At 39.8% G+C, this 19834-nt stretch overlaps 1 protein-coding gene across 2 annotated transcripts in view; it reads left to right on the top strand.

The window, feature by feature from the left end:
* Positions 1–19834, top strand: part of SYT9 (synaptotagmin 9) — a 176064-nt gene that overhangs the window by 57214 nt on the left and 99016 nt on the right. For both annotated transcript variants that reach the window (XR_012509705.1, XM_074372466.1), the window contains exon 3: positions 6967–7513. Coding sequence is in view for 1 of the 2 variants with exons in the window: in XM_074372466.1 (XP_074228567.1) it covers positions 6967–7513 (547 nt within the window). In the remaining variant the exon portion in view is untranslated. The remainder of the gene's footprint in view (positions 1–6966; positions 7514–19834) is intronic.

Here is a 19834-nt window from a genome sequence, read left to right as displayed (position 1 = left end):
TATCTGGGGATGGGGGAAAGTATTCTTTGCTGAGTTGGCTCTAAGCAGTCTGCTCTGCTAGTCCTTATTTCTTCTTTACTTTCTCACTGCTGTCACTTTCTTTCTCCCTGCTTCCATCCTGCGGCTGTTATCCCTTGTCCTAAAGTTCCCAGGACACCTTCTTGGCCCCAACCATACCAAGCTTAGCCTCCCAGTTGAGGGCCTCTCCACTGTCATTGTGATTGGCACAGCTTCTGCTGCGGCGTTTGCATTGGAAATCCCGCCCTCCCCTGGCCTCTGCAGCGTGGATCCATGGGGCTCCTACCCCTGCCTTTTGGAATGTCCGGGAGATGAGCTTTGCTTCATCTTCGAAGATTGTTTCTGGTCAGGACAACTTTCTGTTCTTCCAAGATCGAGCACATTAGCATTCTGTTTCTAGTGAGCCTAGTTACTGTTGGAATCCTCCAAAATTCCTGTTAATTCCTTTTGATTTGGATGAAGTCCCTATTTGGGGGGGGGGTAATTAGGTTTATTAATTTATTTTAATGGAGGTACTGGGAATTGAACTCAGGACCGCACACATGATAGGCAGGCACTCTACCGCTGAGCTATACCCTCCCCACTGGATGAAATCTCTTTTATATAATGACCTGGGCACATGGATTTTTTTTCCAAAATTTTTCAATTCCAGAACATTTTAAAGGTTTTTACTCCAAATATATGAAAATCCCTGGATCCTCAAAATAGAAGGAACCTTGAAAGACCATCTCATCCATTTCCTGATTCATGTCCCAAGATGAACGTTCTATCTGTGCTTATAAGTCTTCTCAGGTTTTCTTTGTAACACTTTGGTTTTATAAAAATTTCAATTATCACACCACAGACTCCTGATCAGGTCTGTGAAGGCCCTGTGTAGTGCTGCCACAGTCTGCTTCTGTCACCTGTCGGCCACCTGTTGGCCTCACCTCCCAGCCAGTTCCGCCATGTAGCACAGCCCAGGGGACACCAGTAATGTGGACTCAGTTAAGAGGCTTCACCTGAAAAAGCTCATCACTCCGGCTCCACTATCCTCTCTCTTGGTTGCTTCAGGATCCCCGCCTCTTCCTGCCCTCACACATGCTGTTCCCTCAGCCTGGAATGCTTTTCCTTTCCCTTTGTTGTGTCTGACTCCTTTCAGCCTTAATGGCCCAGCTAAAATGTCCCCTCCTCATAGGCCTTCCTGACCGCCTGTATGCAGTATGTATTCTTTCCTCTGTTCCCTCCTGCTCTTTACTATCTCACATGTAGCCTTCTTTCACTCTTGGTAGGATTAAAATCTATTTCTGACTCTATGATTGTATGTTTATTGTCTCTGCCCCTTCTAGGCTATGAGTTCTGTGAGCTCAAAGACCACATCTGCTTTATTTCTCCCTAAATATCTAACCCCTAGTGCAGCCTTGGGCACATAGTGGAATTTTTCCATGAATGACTGACAGGGTACATGCGTCAATATCAGGCCACTTTTCTCGTGTTCTGCTGACGAAAGTGGCAAAGCACCAAAAGTTTAAACTGAGCCGTGCCTATAATGGTGTGAAGCTGGTGGAAGGTCCCTTGTCCCAGGTCTCACATTCACTAAAAGCCTTATGTTTAGACTTTTGAACTTACCTCTGTACTGAACAATCTGTAGAGTCACAGAAATACTCTGACAGAATTGAAGATCATTTGAGTCTTCTAAATTTGAGGCCAATTACTGGCCACACCTCCACTAAGTGGTGCACTAGGATTAAATGTTGTAATTACTCGATGGATATCACAGTTTTATTAAGCTATATGTGTTGTGTGTGGGGAGCATTGGTTAAGTGTAAACACTTAAAACGTACTTTTTTGAATTACTCATTTAGTTATTTCTTGAGATTTAATAAACTGACAGCTTCAAAAATGGAAGTTGCCTAGACCTCTCTTAACTTCCATGAAACCCTGAAACCAGATGTAAATGTATGTTTTCTCTACGGGATTTAATTATCAGAAACTTTTATGTCCATGGCATTCATGTATTTACTCTAGACACATGTATTAAACATTTGCTCTGTGCAAAGCTCGATATTATGTGCTAGTAATAAAGATAGAGGAAAGATATAGCCCTGGGTCTTGAAAGGCCCACAATCTAGTTGGGGAAATATACAAGAAAAGCACCAATTACACACATCAAAGTGCTCAAATTGTTTTTAGACAATTAATCTGGCAAGAGTGTGTAAGAAGTGTGGGATGGGGTGGGGACCCATTAGAGGCAGCCAGTTCAGGCCTGTGATGATGAGGACCTGAAGTCAGTTGAAAGCAGTGGGAATGGAAATTGAGGCATGAGATGTGAGCTGTTTTAGAGAAAATGTTGGTCGACATAGGGTTATTTTAGTAATGGGGGATAAACTATTTGAATATGTCACCAAGGTGTCCTGTCTTGTCTGTTTAACTTGGGAGGGAATGGGAGAAACAGGGCGTGCTTTGCATTTGACCACACCTCTCCACTGGCCAAGGCCTGAAGCCCACATCTCCATTATATCACTCACCCTAGAAGCCTCTGAATCCCAGAACGAGAATTCCTCAGATTTCCATTTCCTCCTGCCCTTGTAGTCAGTTAACTGCACTTGTCTGTCTGCAACTGCCCCTTCTTCTGTGTCTGCTTATAGTTAGGAACAACCCTCTTTCCTCTCCGTCACCAGGGAAGATTCCAAGAAGGGAAACAGAGTCCCACTTCTTCCAAACTTCCCACTGTTTCTGGACTTCCCCGTCTTGACTTGAACTTCGTAAAGAGACTCGTGATGATTCTGAAATCACCATTTGCTTCTCTTTCCTCTCTATGGACCTCGAAGCCTTATCAACACTGGTGCCCCAAACCAGGGAAGGGATAGGCCAAGTTTCACCTCTGAGGTGGGGTCCCTGAGATGAGGGAGGGCAGAAGAGTGTACATTTGTCCATGGTTGCAGAGGAAACCCAGCTGTGAGAGGCATGCCAGAGATTCTGGGCTCGGATTCTTATACAGAACCTGGACTGGAAGATGTGGGCATTTGTGAGGTGAGAGTTGCTGGGGCAGAAGGGCTGAAGATCCCATCCTGCTCAAGAGCTGGGAGCCGAGAGGAAAACTTTGTTAATTTCCCTGTTGAGGTCTAGAGCGTCAGCTGGGAGGCTGAGAAGTACGAGACCAGGTTAAGTAGGCAGGCTCAACTCAAGTACCATCTCATCTGTGACAGTCTCCCTCTCTCTGACCTCTGGTCAGTTCCTGTCCCTCTCTGCCCTGATTTACACTTAGTGTATGACTGTCTTATCACCCCTGGCCAAGCATTCCCTTGAAGGCGGTGACTAGGCTCTGCCTCTCTGTGCCTTTCACCCTACCTGACCCCTTGCTGTACACATTCAAATTTGTTGAGTTACAGTAATGTCCTCTTTCTGAAGATCCAGTGGAGGTAACTGGCTTTTTGGGTAACAAGATTTTGTTCAGGTAGCAAGATGGTTCAGGTAACAAGACTTTGTTGGGACTCAAATTAGGACACTGGAAGGGATTAAATCAAATTTGAGGAGAAGTGAGGAGGAAAGCCTTCTGCACATGAGCACCTGACTCTCCTAACCCTTGGCTGCAACTCAGCACGGCTCAGATACCTTCAGGCATGAAAGTGTGTTTTTGAATTTGATGTAGGAAATCTGCTTTATTTGGTTGGTCATCTTTGAAATTTGGCTTTCTCCAGGCTCTGGTCTCCCGGCTCTGGTCTGGGATGGCCAGCTCCAGCTATGACATTTTCATTCCTGCCTGTTTCACGACCAGGAAAATGGCCTCCTCCTGCCCTGAGCAGGGATGGGAGGTGGAGGAAGCTGCGAGCTCCAGCCCCAAGGCCAGCTTCTCTAAGACAGTGTTGGAGTAGTACTTGCTTACCGAGGACACCCTCTCTCAATGTTCCTTCTCAGCCCCCATCCTTGGGGCCCCCCTCTCCATCCATTCATTGTGCCCATTAAGTCCTGAAAATACCCAGATACAGAAGCTCCCCAGACCTACTCAGGGGACTGTCTGCTTCAGACACAGACCCTTCCTTGCCACACTCACTCAGTGGCATTAAAATTCTAGACCCTTACCCTGGAGAGCTATAGTTTACAGCACTCAGGTTCACCTCCACTGACCATTTCCAAACCCCTCATCTGGGGGAGGGGAGCTCAGGTCACCATGTTCTGCTTTGTATCTTTCCTCTCTCCTACTTTGGATTTGCTGTTTCTTCCCGCCTCTATTTAAGTAGCCTAGGGGAGCCATGGGATATTGATTTTTCCATTTCCTCTACCTCATCTTCTCCTTCATGTCCCTGGGGCAGCCTCCCTGCTCTCCTTTCTCATTTCTCAGCCCAGAGAGCTGCAGAGGTGATGCGGGGGTGGGGGATGCTGGGGGGCTATAAGTTCCCCTGGTTCTCGGGCTGCTCTGAGCTTCTCTGCTCTCTGCCCCCAGCTCCAGTCATCGCCTACTCTCTCCTGGAATGAGAACCGTCATGGGCTGTTACAGTCTTTGCCATCTGCTTTAAGCCACTACCTTACAGTTGGTTTCAACTGGTTTCCCAGTAGTAAGTGCGATTTTGAATGAGGTGAACAGGGTTGGGAATGAAACTGGTCGTGTAAAAACATTTGTGTAGATGATATATTCATGTCTGTACTTGATTTTTAAAAAGAATCTTCAGCTCTGTTGGAATTTTGAATGGAGGCCTCCTGTGCCTCTGGGTTCTGAGGGACTGGGATCTTGCTTTGGTCTTTGAAGTACAAATCTCTCCGTAATGCCCTCCCCAGCCCACCCCCTCTACCCTCTGGCAATCCATTGTGGTTAGAAGAGCAGAGCAAGCAGGACTTATTTCTCTCCAGATTTCATGTCTAAGAAAATGTACAAGTAAAACAGAATATGTTCCATTGCCCAGCAGCCAAGTTCATATCTTTCAAATTAAAATTTACATGGCAGGCTTAGTCCTACAGATAAGGGATGAGACAAAATGTTGCTGGGATGAATTTAAAGCCAGGACTCAAATACGTCAAAGTTAGGTTCTTATGCGCAGAGAGTCTGCTCAGCAGCCACCTTAGGGGAAAGTGAGAGCAGAGTGGCAGGGGTTGGTGCTGGTGTAGACACAGGTCCAGTGTTCTGTCGTGGACATTGGTGCTGAGAAGCTGTATCTAGTGGGTCTTAAAGGTGCCTTTTCAGTGTTTAAACTGCACTACTAATTAGATAGTGCCCAGAATGACCCATCATAGGTGGGAGCTGAGTCCAGACTCAAGTAGGGCCCTTGTTTGAATCCAGCCTGGAAAGAAAAATCAACAACAGAGGAAGGAGGAGCTGCTATCAGCTGCTTATGGCCTCTGCACAGGGCTGGCTCCGTGCTGCTGCCTGCCAGACTTTTCTGCCCAGAGATCCTAATAGAGCAAGATTAAAGCTCTATTCTGGCATCACAAAGGTTCAACATGTAGATGAGGGACTGACCTGGCTGTACTAGCACAGAAAGCCAGTTTTAGGTGCCTAACAGTATCCCCTAACTACTCCTCTCCCCCTGAAAAATCACAAGATACAGAGAGAACTTCAGGTGGTGGGTTTCTCTGTTAAAAGTTAACATCTCACAGCAGACACTTTCAGACCACATCGTTTCTGCACGTATGGGAATGTGTGTACCTGGGTGTGTTTGCGGTGGACTGTGTTGGCTGTGACAGATGCGAATGACAGCTCTGTGATTGTGCTCTCATTGTACCACGTGGATGATTAGCAGTCAGGAGGGAATTTTAGGATGATAAGGATTGTTCAGCCTAACAACATCTATATGACAAAGGAGAATAATTTCAAACATGTTTTGAAGTCTGTTAATCCCATTTTTACATCTTTATTTCATAAAGTAGTCTTAAGAAAGGAAAAGAAGACAAACTCAAATGTTCACTCTGCCTCTCCAACTATTTACCAATCCCTTAGTGACAGCTTGACTGTTCCCTTTTGCCTCTTGGTGTAGAGAGGCTGTATTAATTAAGTTATTAAGAGATTGCAGGAAATACAGTATAACAGCTCTGAACTCTGAGCCAAAAACAAACAAAACTAACCTTAAAGACAACTTCGTATGTAATGATGACTTCTCTCAGCTGGTGAAGATCCACACAAAATAAGGCAGGTTTCTGAGACAATTTCAGGGAAACTTTTAACCCAAACCAATAAGCTTACTGGCTGAAGAGTAGAGTCTGTTAGCAAATACTTAATTTGCAAATATCAGCGTCCATCCTTATCTAACTGAATCTCCATATACCTTTATAGTAGCTTACCTTTAATTTTTATGCCCTCAGTGTTTATTATAGAAATCAAACCTTTCCTCCTCATCCCTGATCACCCACGTGGTACAGCAGAAGCATAGTCACCGAGCTGGTCCTTGCATCTGTCAGAGTCAACGTAGTCTACTACAAGCAGACCCATCCTGCCACGTACATTTCCAAAGGAGCGAAAACCATTTTCCTGTGATGAAATGATTTGATTTGAACCAGTAAGAATGTGCATCCTTATAAGGCTAAAAGCCAGTGACAGGGGATTCTATATAATTTAGAGAAAGATCCATTCTTCTTAAGAGAACACAGAGCTGATGGTTTTAATTTCAGGATATTAGATACCTAGGTGAGTAATTTTATTTTTAAACCAGTTTGTACAAATCTTTACCTCCTACCAGCTGAATAAGCTTCTTTAATGGCACATGAGACGGTTTAGAAAGTGCATTAAACCTTTAAAGCTCCAAGGTCACATGCTAGTAAGTTCATTTCCTGCTGCCAGGCCTCAGTTTTGGGCTTCAGGCCTTGGGGTGCAGCTTACTCCATTGATGAGCGTTTTGAATTTAGGCCAAAAAAAAAAAAAAAGGCCCACAGATCTAAGCTTTTAACAGTGCGTAACAGTCTACCTACATCCCAGGCACACGTTTCTGAAAGACCCGGAACTAATGAGGTTATAACTTTGTTCTCTCTCGTTCTTCACTCAAGGCATAATTCTGTCCGAAGACAACTCAACCTGTCAAACCCAGACTTCAATATCCAACAGCTTCAAAAACAGGAACAGTTGACTGGAATTGGGCGAATTAAACCGGAGTTATATAAGCAGAGGTCGCTGGATAATGATGATGGAAGAAGGAGTAACAGCAAAGCCTGTGGGAAACTGAACTTCATTTTAAAATATGACTGTGACTTGGAGCAACTCATAGTGAAGATTCACAAAGCTGTCAATTTGCCTGCCAAGGACTTTTCTGGGACTTCAGATCCTTATGTCAAGATTTATTTGCTTCCCGATCGGAAAACAAAACACCAGACTAAAGTGCACAGAAAGACGCTGAACCCTGTGTTTGACGAAGTGTTTTTGTTTCCGGTTCCCTACAATGACCTTGCTGCCCGAAAGCTTCACTTCTCTGTCTATGACTTTGACAGGTTCTCTCGTCATGACTTAATCGGCCAAGTGGTGGTGGATCACTTCTTAGACTTGGCTGATTTCCCCAGGGAGTGCATCCTTTGGAAGGACATCGAATACGTCACCAATGTGAGTCTAACATTTCTTCATTTTGGGGGGCTTACTGGTCAGCATACAGACAGATTGCTTACACCTTATTTTATTTGCGGGAGGAGGCAGAGTACCAAATTCATGTTAGTGGCCATAGAGCTCTTGCTTCGAACCTCCTTGTACCTTTCCATAAACAAATCTTTCATAATATTCATTTTGCAGTTTCCAAGAATTACTCATGAAAGCAATATTAAAGAATATTGTCTCTCTTCTGTTTTCTAATTCTTAGCTATTCCCTAATAGACACTAGATATTTTCTGCCCTCTTTACCACATGTTCTTTAGAGCTCTCTAGATTGGCTGTGCTAAGTGGGTCCTGGCATCCTTTAACTATAATCTGCGGCTAAGAGACCACTGCCTGACTCTCTGAGAGCATTAAGCCCTTGCCATGTTCTCAGGTCAGCTCAGCAGCATTTCCCATGATCAGATCTTCAGCTTTAATCCCAGAACTGAGAATGATTGAGAAGAGTAGGCACCACTTTATAAAATACAGAATCAGAGTTACAAGGAGGTCAGTCTGATCTATAGATATTGGCAAAACTAATCTATACAAGGTCAAATCCTATTTGGAGCTCAGGAGAAAGGGTGGAAGTGCTATGGAGTGATGCTATATATCTATGTTTACATTTAACACCAGAGTGCAGTGGAGATATTTTTCCTCCGTTTACATCCCTCTCACTATCCTGCAGAGGTGTATTGATGGTCCTGAAACAGAAAGGAAAATTGGACTTTCTTAGGTGACTCTAATATTTTAAGGCCACTTGTTTCTTATCTCTGTCCAGATTCACTCAGGCAACTTTGTTAGCTCATCTGCTGAGGGCAACATAGTTCTCTGCCCAGTCATCCAAGACACTAAGCACCATAATCCTTACTCAGCTTAGATCGGCTTAGATGACCCAGCTTGAGTTTGGATCCCATTCATGAAAGGCTCTCACTCTGTTCAGGAAGAGAAGAGAACACACAGAATCTCTGCCCAGTGACCAGATACCCACACTGATACTCTCTCATCTCAGCCCCTTTTGTGAACAGGGACTCACCCACACTTTGGCTCTTCCAAGGGACACCTTCTCTTCACAGCTTTGTGATGCCAGAGCCAGCTTTGTCCTGCTCCTCAGATAAGCAGAGTGTAGCATAGAGTTTTAATGGCCTTTATCATAATGATGAGGAAAGAAAAGGAGCTGGAGAAGGTGCAGAGAACACCAGGTGATGAAACTAAGGTGATTTGGGTGATTGGGTAAAGCACAGACATCTTCAAACCTGAAAGGCTGTAGTATCTGTAAACCCCAAAACAGATGCTATGGGAGGCAAGGATTGTATCCCAAATCCCCACTGCCAAACTCAGGAGGCAGCATTATAAACTTTAAAGAAACAAGGCGAGCAGGCTGCTGATACTAAAAGACGAATGGCTCAAGAAGGAACCATCTCACTAGAGTATTTACCAAGTCCCCTTGGATATCAGCTGAGACTCTGCCGGCATCAGTGATGAGCCTTGGTAGAGAGAGGTTGGTCATGTCATCTAGTGTGACATCATTTTGTATTTTGTGACTAATGCATTTCATAAAAGAGCTGGAGTGGTTATTAGAAATCTCAACAGGGATCCTGCTGTGAGTTGCCTCCTGGAAACTTTGTGGAAAGAGTAACACAAGTGCACGGTGGCTGATAGAAATGTAAGTAAGGCCGATCCCTGGTGGGGAGGTCTCCTAGAGCAGTTTCCCATGGGATGGGAGCATAGAAGGGCAGCTTGCAGAGGCCTTATAGCCCTGGGATCACTGCCATTTAGCGCTCTCCTGTGACTAGTTTTCCATCCACTGATGGAGAATCCTGGATTTCCATAGAGTTGAGTAGAATGTGAACTTATCAAGAAGGAAAACTGATAAGGCCTCAAAATTCTCAGTTGTTTCCTAGGCAAACAATAAATATTCTGAGCTTTGATCTAGGTCTTTGGGTAGCCAGCAGGAGAGAGGAGGTCCTGAGAATGGAATTACAGATGGTTTCATAATCTGGTGTTTTTTTTAAATTGCATTTAAAATTTATTATATTTTGCTGTTTTGACTGTACTTTTTTGAATGGGACTTTGTACAGAGACTGAGAATGAAAGTCTGAGATTTACCAAGGTTTCATTTTTATAATACAACATGTATGTAACAGCGTCTGTAATGTACACATACAGATTAATGAGGGAATAATGAAATGAACAGACATGGCCCACCCCTCAGCTGAAGGGGAGAATACCACCAGGTACTCTGGTGATGGCCCAGGGGTCGCCCTCCCCCGTCGTATTCTCTCAGCCCGTCCCTGCCAAAAGGAAATCACTATCCTGAATTTTATTTGTAAAGCAATATATTGTTCAGTTTTGTCTGTTTCTGCTTTTCAGAGCTCTTTTTTGACTTTTTTTCAGTCCACGGTGATTTTGACATTTAACAATAGAGATGAATGGAGCTGTGGTTCGTGTATTTTTGTTACTGTATAAAATTCTGCTGTGTTATGTATACAAATTAGCTTTCTTGTGTTGATGATATTTGGGTTGTTAATTAGTTTTTTTCTGATTCTGAATAATACTGCAGAACTTTTTGGTGCACGTCTCCTGTCACATGTGCAATAATTTCTCTAGGGTGTATCCCTGATAAATGTAAGGTACCCATGCTTTCAAATTTTCTAGGCAATGCCTTTCTACCATGGCTATACAGGTTGACCCTCCCATTGTGAGGGATGACCCTAACCCTAACCCCAAACCTAGCCCTAACCCAGTTGCTAATGCTCTATATTCTCACCCACTCCTGCAGTTACCACACTGTTTAGTATGTGTGCGTGCATGCACATAAAATGGTTTATGATTTGTATATTCTTGGCTGCCAAGGTTGACCGTCTTTTGATAAGTTCATTGGTTACTCATATTACCTTTCTTGCTAAAGTTTGTTCACCACTTTTTTCTGTTTTTTGTTTGTTTACTCTCTTCTCCTTGTTGATCCATATATGTTCTTTATACAGTCTGGATGTGACTCCTTTGTTGGTTGTGTGTATTACGAACATTATCTATGGCTGTCTTTATACTCACTTGGTGTCTTTTGATCAATAGAGGTTCTTGTATTTAATGTAGTAAAATATATCAGCATTTTCTATGATAAGTTAGCACTTTTGTGTTTTGTTTAAGAAATCCTTTCCTACTCTAGGTCGTAAAGATATTTTTCCTATATTTTCTCTTAGACATTTTAAAGTTTTGCCTTTCCTAATTTTGATTTTAATCCATGAGAATGAAATGTGAAATGTAATATCGACATCCTGTATTAGCTCAAGCTACGATAACAAAATACATAGGCTAGATAGCTAAAACAGGAATTTATTTCTCCCAGTTTTGGAGGCTGAGAAGTGCAAGATCAAGGTGCAAGCAGATCTGGTTCCCAGTGAGAGCCCTCTTCCTGGCTTGCAGATAGCTGTCTTCTTAATGTGTCCTCACGTGGTGAAGAGAGCAACCTCTGGTCTCCCTTCCTCTTGTAAGGACGATAATCTCATCATGGGGGCCTCACTCTCCTGACCTCATTTAAACCGAATTACCTCCCAGAAGACCCACCTCCAAGTAGCATCACACTATGGGTTAGGGCTTCAACATAGGAATTTTGGAAAGACACAAACATTCAGTCTATAAGACATCCATACTTCTTTTTCTTTATGGATAACTAGTTTTCCAGCGTATTTTCACAGTAATCTGCAGTGAATTGCTGTATAGGTTGCTATATCTGAGGAATCTGTTTCTGGATTCTCTTTTCTGTTGTTCTATTTGACTATTTCTACCAATAGCGCAATTTGCAAATTACTATCCTTTATAATTACCTTTAACATTTGGAAGAGCAGACCATCTAGCCTGCTTTTTCTTCAGTTCAGTCTTGGCTGATACTTGACCTTTCTCATAAGTGTTAGAATCAGATTGTCAAATTAAAATTTCTTTCCAGGATTTGTTTGGATTTCTATGAAGTCTATAGATAAATTTAGGGAAATTTTACATCTTTTGTGATATTAAGTCTTCTATTCATGATCATAGTGTATCTATTTAGTTCTCCTTTAAAGTCTTTCACTCAACGCTTATAATTTTCTACATGAGGATGTCTTGCATATCTTTTGTTAGTTTTATTGATAAGTACCTTATTTTTGTTATTTTAAATAGTATCTTTTCTAAAATTGCATTTTCTAACTATTGGTGCTATATAGCGATACAGTAAAAATTTCGTGTATTTATCTTCTATTTGGCAATTTTGTAAAAAATTCTTACTTCTCTTATAATTTGTAGACTCTTCTGAATTTTCTTTGTCAATAATCAGTCATGTGAATTATGATAGTTGTATTTGTTTCTTTCTAATCTGTATGCCTTTTATTTTTAATTTGTGCACAGATTAGGATTTCCCATATAATGCTGAACAATACTTATGGTACTTGTCATCTTGATTTGTTCCTTCTTTTAAATGGAATGTCTCTAACGTTTCCATTGAGTATGATTTTGCTATAGATGTAGTGTGGATGTCTTTATTATATTAAAAATATATCCCTGTATTCCTAGTTGACTAAGCCTTTTTTTAAATTGAAGTATAATTGACATACAATATTGTGTTAGTTTCAGGTGTACAGCATAGCAATTCAGTTCTTTTTTTCTCATTATATTCCATTATAGGTTATTATAAGATACTGAATATAATTCCCTGTGCTATACTATGCTATTGCTGTTTGTCTATTTGATGTATAGTGTTTGTATCTATTAAGCCCATAATCCTAATTTGTCCCTACCCCCCCCCTTGGTAACCATAATTTATTTTCTGTCTGTGAGTATGTTTCTGTTGTGTATATAGATTGATTTGTATTACTTTTTAGATTTCACATATAAGTGATATCATATAGTATTTGAAGTATATGACTTACTTCACTAAGTATAATATTCTCTAGGTCCATCCTGGTTGCTGCAAATGGCAATATTTCATTCTTTTTTCTGTTTGAATAGTAATAACGTATCTTCTTAAGCCAGTTTTCTGTTGATGGGCACTTAGATTGTTTCCGTATCTTAGCTATTGTAGATAGTGCTGCTCTGAACATCAGGATATATGTATCTTTTCAAATTAGAGTTTTCCTTTTTGTGTCCAGATATATATCCAGGAATGAGATTGCTGGATCATATGATAGCTCTATTTTTAGTTTTTTAAAGGACGCTCCATACTGTCTTCTATAGTGGCTGCACCAATTTACCTTCCCACCATCGGTGTCTAAGGGTTCCCTTTGACTAAGCCTTTTTATCACAAAGGTCAGAACAGGTCAGAAAAGTGACGAAGATCATTCATTTTATCAAATACTATGATCTTGTGGGATCTTTTTCACTTTAATCTGCTACTTTGGTCAATAACATTGATTTTTTTAAAAAATTTTAGCCAATCTTATATTCTTAGTATGGTCCAGACTGGCCTTAGTATATCGCCTGCTTTATGCATTGCTGATACTTTACATCTATGCTCATGCGTGGTACACGTAATTTACCTTCTTGGATGGCCGTTATCTGGGTTGGAATCAAGGTAATTTTTGATTTATAAAATTAGTCGGGAGAATTATTTTGGATGCCTTCCATTTGTTCCTACTCCATGCTCCTGGAGGCTTTGGGATTTTTGTTTTTCTTCAAACTGAAAAGAGCTCCCTTAGTCTCTGGCTTCTGATTCGTTTCACAAAATAAGGAAGAGGGGGAGAGTGAGGTTGGGATATTTATTCCCCAAGATGCTTTCCTTGGAGTATAGCCTGGCAGTAACCTTCACCTGAAAGCCATAGTCCCAAATATATCTTTATTTTGCTTCTGTTCTTAGAAGATCATTTTTCTGGGTATAAAAATGGGAGGGCGGACATAAAACTCTCAGTTACTCTGATTTTGGCATTGTAAAGTTATCATTCCATAGTTTTCTGACCTTCAGATGCTTTAGAGAAGTCAACATTTAGTCTAATATTAATTCCTTTCAATGTAATTTTTTCTTTCTTTCTTATTCCTCTCAAGATCTTGCTTTCCTGGTTAGTGTCCTGTAGTTTAACATTGCTAAGTGAGCGTTTCTTTTTTTATATATCCTGACTGAGATTTATTGGGTTTCTTGAATCTGAGATTGTTTCCTTTCATGAGTTCTGGAAAATTTTCAGCCATTTACTTCTTTCCATTTGTAGAGCATTATTTGCTGCATTTTCAGTTTGGCCTAATATACTTGATAATCTTTTTTTAACATAATTTCAATTTTCTCTTTTTATTTCTTTTACCATTTTCTACATAGTTATTTTTATATTCTGTTGCTCATAATTCCAATAGCTATAATCTTTACATAAATTAATGCAAAGATTATTAAGAAAAATAATGCAGATTATTAAGAATAAATCTGATTCTTTTGTTTGGCATTTCCATTAACTCGTCATGCCCTGTTGTCTCTTGGGTTTAGCTATTTGTGATGGTGAGCTCATCTAGCTTAGAGCTTTATCAGTAGAAACTTGCAAGTTTGGGTTTAAAGTGCATTCCTTCAGAGATCATTTGTGGTTGCTTTTACCAGGTAACTAGGTGAACTACCAACATGGAATCACTTTAAACTAAATTTTGAGCTTGAGGGTTTTGGACGACAGAGGTAGGGTGAATATAGACTCCAGCTGTGTAAATACAGGCTTGTATTAATGGTTAGAAACTGGCCGGGTAGTTTTTGCTTTACCTAAATTAAGTCCAAGACAGGATGTATTTCCAATGTCTACTTCTTTAAGGCAGAACTTCTGTTTTGTTTATCCTTTAAGGATGTAATCCTCAGTCTTTAAGACGCCAGCATTATTCTGGATTCTCCCACAGTCCTCGAAAACGCAGGCACTAAGCTGCCAGAGATTCACATTTACCTCCTTTCATGCTCCAACTGCACGGCTTACTTCCCTCTGCAGATTCACACTTTTTCATTGTTTCTGGCACTAAAAAATTCCATTTCTGTCCTGTCAGCTCTGCTCTGCGTTAAAAAGGATTTTGTAATCTAGTATTTTTACTTGGAGGAGTTTCTGTGAACATCCACCCTGTATTGGAAACAGCGTGTGCCAAATTGCTCAAAGCCTGTTCAAAAAGAGCAGTTTTTACTTGTACTAACTAAATAATGATCTATGTGTATAGATAACTATTAGTTATTCACATAAATAATAATATATGTTAAATGCCTTGCAGTCAAATAGCCAGAAAGAGCCCTAAGAGGTGCTGTAATCTAAAATCCTCATTTAACACATACAGCTAAGGTGGCAGGCCATTCAGAGATTCAGCCAGGGTCACACAGCTGAACGGTGGTCAAATAGGACGTAGAAGAAAAGTTTTTCATAGCCGTTTCAGTCTGTTCATGAAAAGGTGTCTCAGAATTATCGTGTATGCTGGTTTACTTTTCTTTCCCCTCTGTCCCTGGTTAACTTTTACTAAGCTTTTAGATCCCAGGCTAAATGCCACTTCCTTGGAGAACTCTTACATGAACCCTGGGCTCGGATAGGTTTTTCTGGTTTATGCGTCTATGGTACTCTTTACTTCTATCCCTACTCGTCATGTCTTTTTTGTCATATATCTAAGACTTTGAAAATGCAAGTTTATTTATTCTTATGTTATTGTTATTACATGAATGATGTATATGTTTTATTTAAATTTTTTCTAATTGAAATATAATTGACAAACGACATCTCAGTTTCAGGTGCACAACATCATGATTCAATATTTGTATATATGTCAAAATGATCAGCAGAATAGGTCTAGTTGGCATCCGTCACCATACATAGTTACAAATTTTTTTTTTCTTGTCACTGTACTTTCTTTTATGTATTTGTTGAATTTTCTTTCTTTTCTGTTAGACAATTCTGTGAGTGCAAAGACCTTACCAGCTTGTTCACTACTGTGTGCCTAGCCTGTAGAATTGTGTCTAGAAGTGATAATGAATAAGCCCTTGCTTAATGAAATGAAGTTCCTCACTAGGAGCTAATTTGGCGAGGCTCTGGGGGCTGGATTGGTCAGGAGATGTTATATGGAGCTGAATCCATTGACTAATTTTTTTTTTATTGCTGTTGTATTTTATTTCTCTAAGGAGATTATAAGTTTTATAAATGTTAGCAGTCAAATAAAAATTAATCCTCACACCTTCCTGAGAAGGAATAAAAAGTCAGTTATTGAGTGTAAAAACGATAGTTTAATTAAACCACTCAACTGTTGAAGCCAGATCAGTCAGTAATAGTATAGTGTATTTTTTGTGGGATAGACTCTCTTTTAATCTTATGGATTTTAAACCTTACATTTCCACCAAAATTGAACTTTGTGAATGGTTGCAAAGTCCAATATATTGCAGTGGCTGATTTAGGAATTTCCCTGTTCTGTCTGCCGGGACCCTGGGACCATTTCTAGACCTGATAAATGTGGATCCCTGGAACCACTCAGGGGAAGGAAAAAGTATTCAGGGAAGCCCAGGATGCTTGCTCCTCACAGTTGAATGCAAATGGGTCAGGCATTCTCTGGGACTGAGGAAGTTTGTTAATTTAATCCTGTTTCATTCCATTACACCATGAGGCCCAAGTTGTTATCATATGATTCTATGGCTTTGTCACATCCAGCGGTTTCCTGGTAGATGTGTTAACAACTGACTGGGAGTGGAGAATAAGAAGGAGACCTGATTTGTAGCATTTGCGTGTTTCTGTGGTGTAAATACTCCCAGCAGGGCTGATTTCAAGCTACCAATGTGACATCACTTAAGATGGAGTTGGTGAAAGATGCTTACATTGGCTCTGGCAAACTGGTGCCAGCTAGTAGGAGCCTCCTCCAGTACCACTACACGCAGTGCTGAAAGCACTGGGGCTGCTTGGCTAACTGATCCTAAGGGACCAACAATTTGAAAAACCCATGGAAAAGCACTGGTTTCCAGGTGACAACAGAGAAGCCAGGTTCCTTTTATAATGTGGATGTGGGTGGAGTTCGGCCATCACTGGGATCTAATAAGCTGTGTCTTCATGAGTGCCCACTGAATCCCACCCTACCATTTTTCTTATTCGTGATCCCTCAGACATGGTATCCTCTCAACATCTAGATTATTCAGGAATGAAAAGCAGTATTGCTGCAGAACAGAAATCTGATGGAAGGGATTAATAAAGCTACAGGTCTCTGACAAATTGGCTTTGATAGCTTCTATCATAGTATAGGTGCCAGAACAAAGCATTTGCTTTTTTTAATGAAATATATGACACATACAAAAGTATGTATAATGTGTATGTGTTACCAAACCAAAGTTGCATCCACTTGCCTGATGTGCAGTGAAGCCAATCTACTGACACCAGGTTGTGGTGAAGGAAAGTACAGCGTTTATTGCAAGGCACCCACCAACATGTGGGGCCAACCAAGGAGAACTGGCAGCTCAAAAAGTCAGAAATCCCTTATGGCTTTTAGGGAAGTGTTTTTATTTTTTTAATACTTTATTTATTACTGTATTATTTTATTATTTTCTTGGTGGGAAGGTAATTAGGTTTATTTATTTTTAATAGAGGTACTGGGGATTGAACCCAAGACCTTGAGTGTGCTAAGCATGTGCTTTACCACTTGAGCTGTACCCTCCCCTAATAGGGGAAGTGTTTTTAAAGGCAGCATTAAGAATGATGGTTGTAGGGTATCCGATCAGCTCATGAACATTCTTCTGATTGGTTGGTGGTAGGGTATCAGGGTGGTGTTTCAGGAGTTAACATCATCAACCTTCTGTTTCCAAACTGTCTGGGGTCTGTGTACTTGTGGTCATCATACAGATAACTTCTTTTACCTGGCGGGGGTTTTAGTATCTGTAAAAAAAAACACTCAAAGATACGGCTTATAATATTATCTATAGCCCTTAAGAAGGAACTGAAGGTCCTTAACTTTGTTTTATGGCTTAAGTATTATTTTCTCTTGTTTGACTGTTTTTCTCTGTTTCTCCATTTTCTCACTTCTCTGATTAAATTCGCTCTTTGAAACTCAGGGAAGACCTAGAAAGCTGAAGCTTTTCTACAAGCAAGAGGCAGGGGACATGGTGGGGTAGGGAGTCTATCCCTAGGGAGATACCACAGGGTCCTTTTTGATTTCATATGTATAATTTAAAAAAATAATAAAACACATATCAGTCAATCCAGAACTTAGCTGAAGAAAGAGAAAGTTATCATTCTCTTCAAAGCTCCATGTGACCCTCCTCTGTCTCTAAACTCCCTCCTCCACATAATCAATATATTGAATTTCATATCTATAATTCCTTTGCTTTTAAATCATCTTGCCACATAAGCATAGGTTATTCAGTTTTGCCTACTTGTGAAACTTATGTGAATAAATTATGTTTTGTTTTCAGCAAACTGTTATGTTCAGTATTATGTGTATTGAATCACTTATGTTTACCTACATACTGCAGTTCTTTTTGTGTGTGTGTGTGGCGGTGTGTTTTAGCATTTCATTGTGTGCTGTACCATGATTTATCTAGTCCCTAGTCAATGGTTATTTGAATTAATTTAAGTTTTTTCCATTTTAGAAAATGCTGCTATATGTCTGCTCTTTGTATATGTCTCCCGGTTATTATGTGCAAGAATTTCTCTAAGATATATACCTTGGAATGGAGTTGCAAGATCAAAACACCTATATCTTAAGGTGGTCTGACCAGTTTACAATCCCAGCAACTGTACATGAGCCCATCATAGTCTGTGTCTCGCCAACACTTGGTATTGCTACGTACTGTAAGTCTAATAAGGTGCCCATGATTCTTTTGGGTTTTGTACATTGACAGTTATACCATGCATGAATAAGTACAGTTTTGTTCTTCCCTTCTTCCCTTTTTGAGTCTTTTGACTTCTCCCCACATCCTCTTTGCTTGCTTTATTACATTTATCAGGACTGCCAGAACAAAGGCCATTAGAGTAATCCTTGGCTTGCTCCTGATCTTGAAAGGAATGCTTTGAATGTTCACCAGTAAATAGGACATTGCCTGTAGACTTTTAAAACCCGAATGGATATTGAACTTTTTCAGAAGATTTTTGTTTATCAAGATGATCATATCATTTTGGTATGGGAAGAATATTAACAAAAGGTCACCCTCTTGGCAAGTTTTAAGTATAAGACAGTGTTATTAGCTCTAAGCACAATGCTGTATAGTAGATCTCCAGAAAGTATTCATCTTGTATAACTGAAACCTTAAATATGCATTTCAGGCTATAAATTGCCCTTGAAGTACTGCTTTAGCTGTATGTCAGCAAATTTTGATACTTATTTTTGTCATATCATTCTGATCTAAGTGTTTTCTTATATCAAATATAATCTTTTCTTTGATTTATTTATTACTTAAAGTGTATTTTTAATTTTCATGTTATATATTTTTAAGATGTTACTGCTCTAATTTAATTGGAATGTGATCAGATAATATGAGCTATATTTTACAGGTTATTTAATATGTATTCAGAGTTGTATTATGTTCTCTTCCACTTCAGTTTTTATAAATGTGCTATATGTGTTTGAAAAGATCTTGCATTACTGACAATCATATCTTGATTGATATTTTTATCAGTCTGAAATACAGTTATGGAGAAAACATGTTCAGAATCTACTATGATAGTAGATTTTTAATTTTTTCTTGTAGTTATGTTAGCTTCATACATATAGTTATGATATTACCACATTTTATATCTTTCTGGATGTTTAAACCTTCTATCATTATTTAGTGTCCATCTTGATGTAGAGAAATGGTTTTTGCCTCAGGTGTAATTTGTCTGGTATTTGTAGAATGATACAGTCTTCCTTTTAGTTGGTTTTGTCTTACATATTTTCCTTTGTTCTTTTACTTGAAACTTTCCTATATCCTTATATTTTAAGTATAAACACCATAAGCAAGGTATGGCTGGATTTTTTTTAAAAATCCATTCTGTCAATTATTGACATTTAACAAGTAAGATTAATCTATTTAGGTCATTGTAATTATCGATGTTTTTGGATTATTTCTACCTTTTATATTGTGCTTACTTTAGTCCTGATATTTTTTTCCTGTTTTGCATCTTTTTGAGTTGTGTTTTTCTTCCCATTTCACTTTCTCCCTTTCACTAATATATAAGCTATACCCTCTATTTCTGTTTGTTTAGTAGTTTCCTAAAAGTTGTAACATGCATGGTTAGTTTAATAAAGTAAAAAGTTAATCAGTATATTAAGCCTCCTCCAAAACTCTACATATATCTTGGAACCTTCGACTCCAGTCACTGTCATTTCAGAAAACATGCTATTATTTGCCAGTGTTTTACTTCTGTCTTGCCTTGCCTTTTTGCATCC

This window comes from Camelus bactrianus, chromosome 10 (genome assembly GCF_048773025.1).
Source record: "Camelus bactrianus isolate YW-2024 breed Bactrian camel chromosome 10, ASM4877302v1, whole genome shotgun sequence".
Taxonomy (NCBI): Eukaryota; Metazoa; Chordata; class Mammalia; order Artiodactyla; family Camelidae; genus Camelus; species Camelus bactrianus.
The sequence above is the reverse complement of the archived record's forward strand: the minus strand, read 5'-3'. Positions and strand labels throughout refer to the sequence as shown.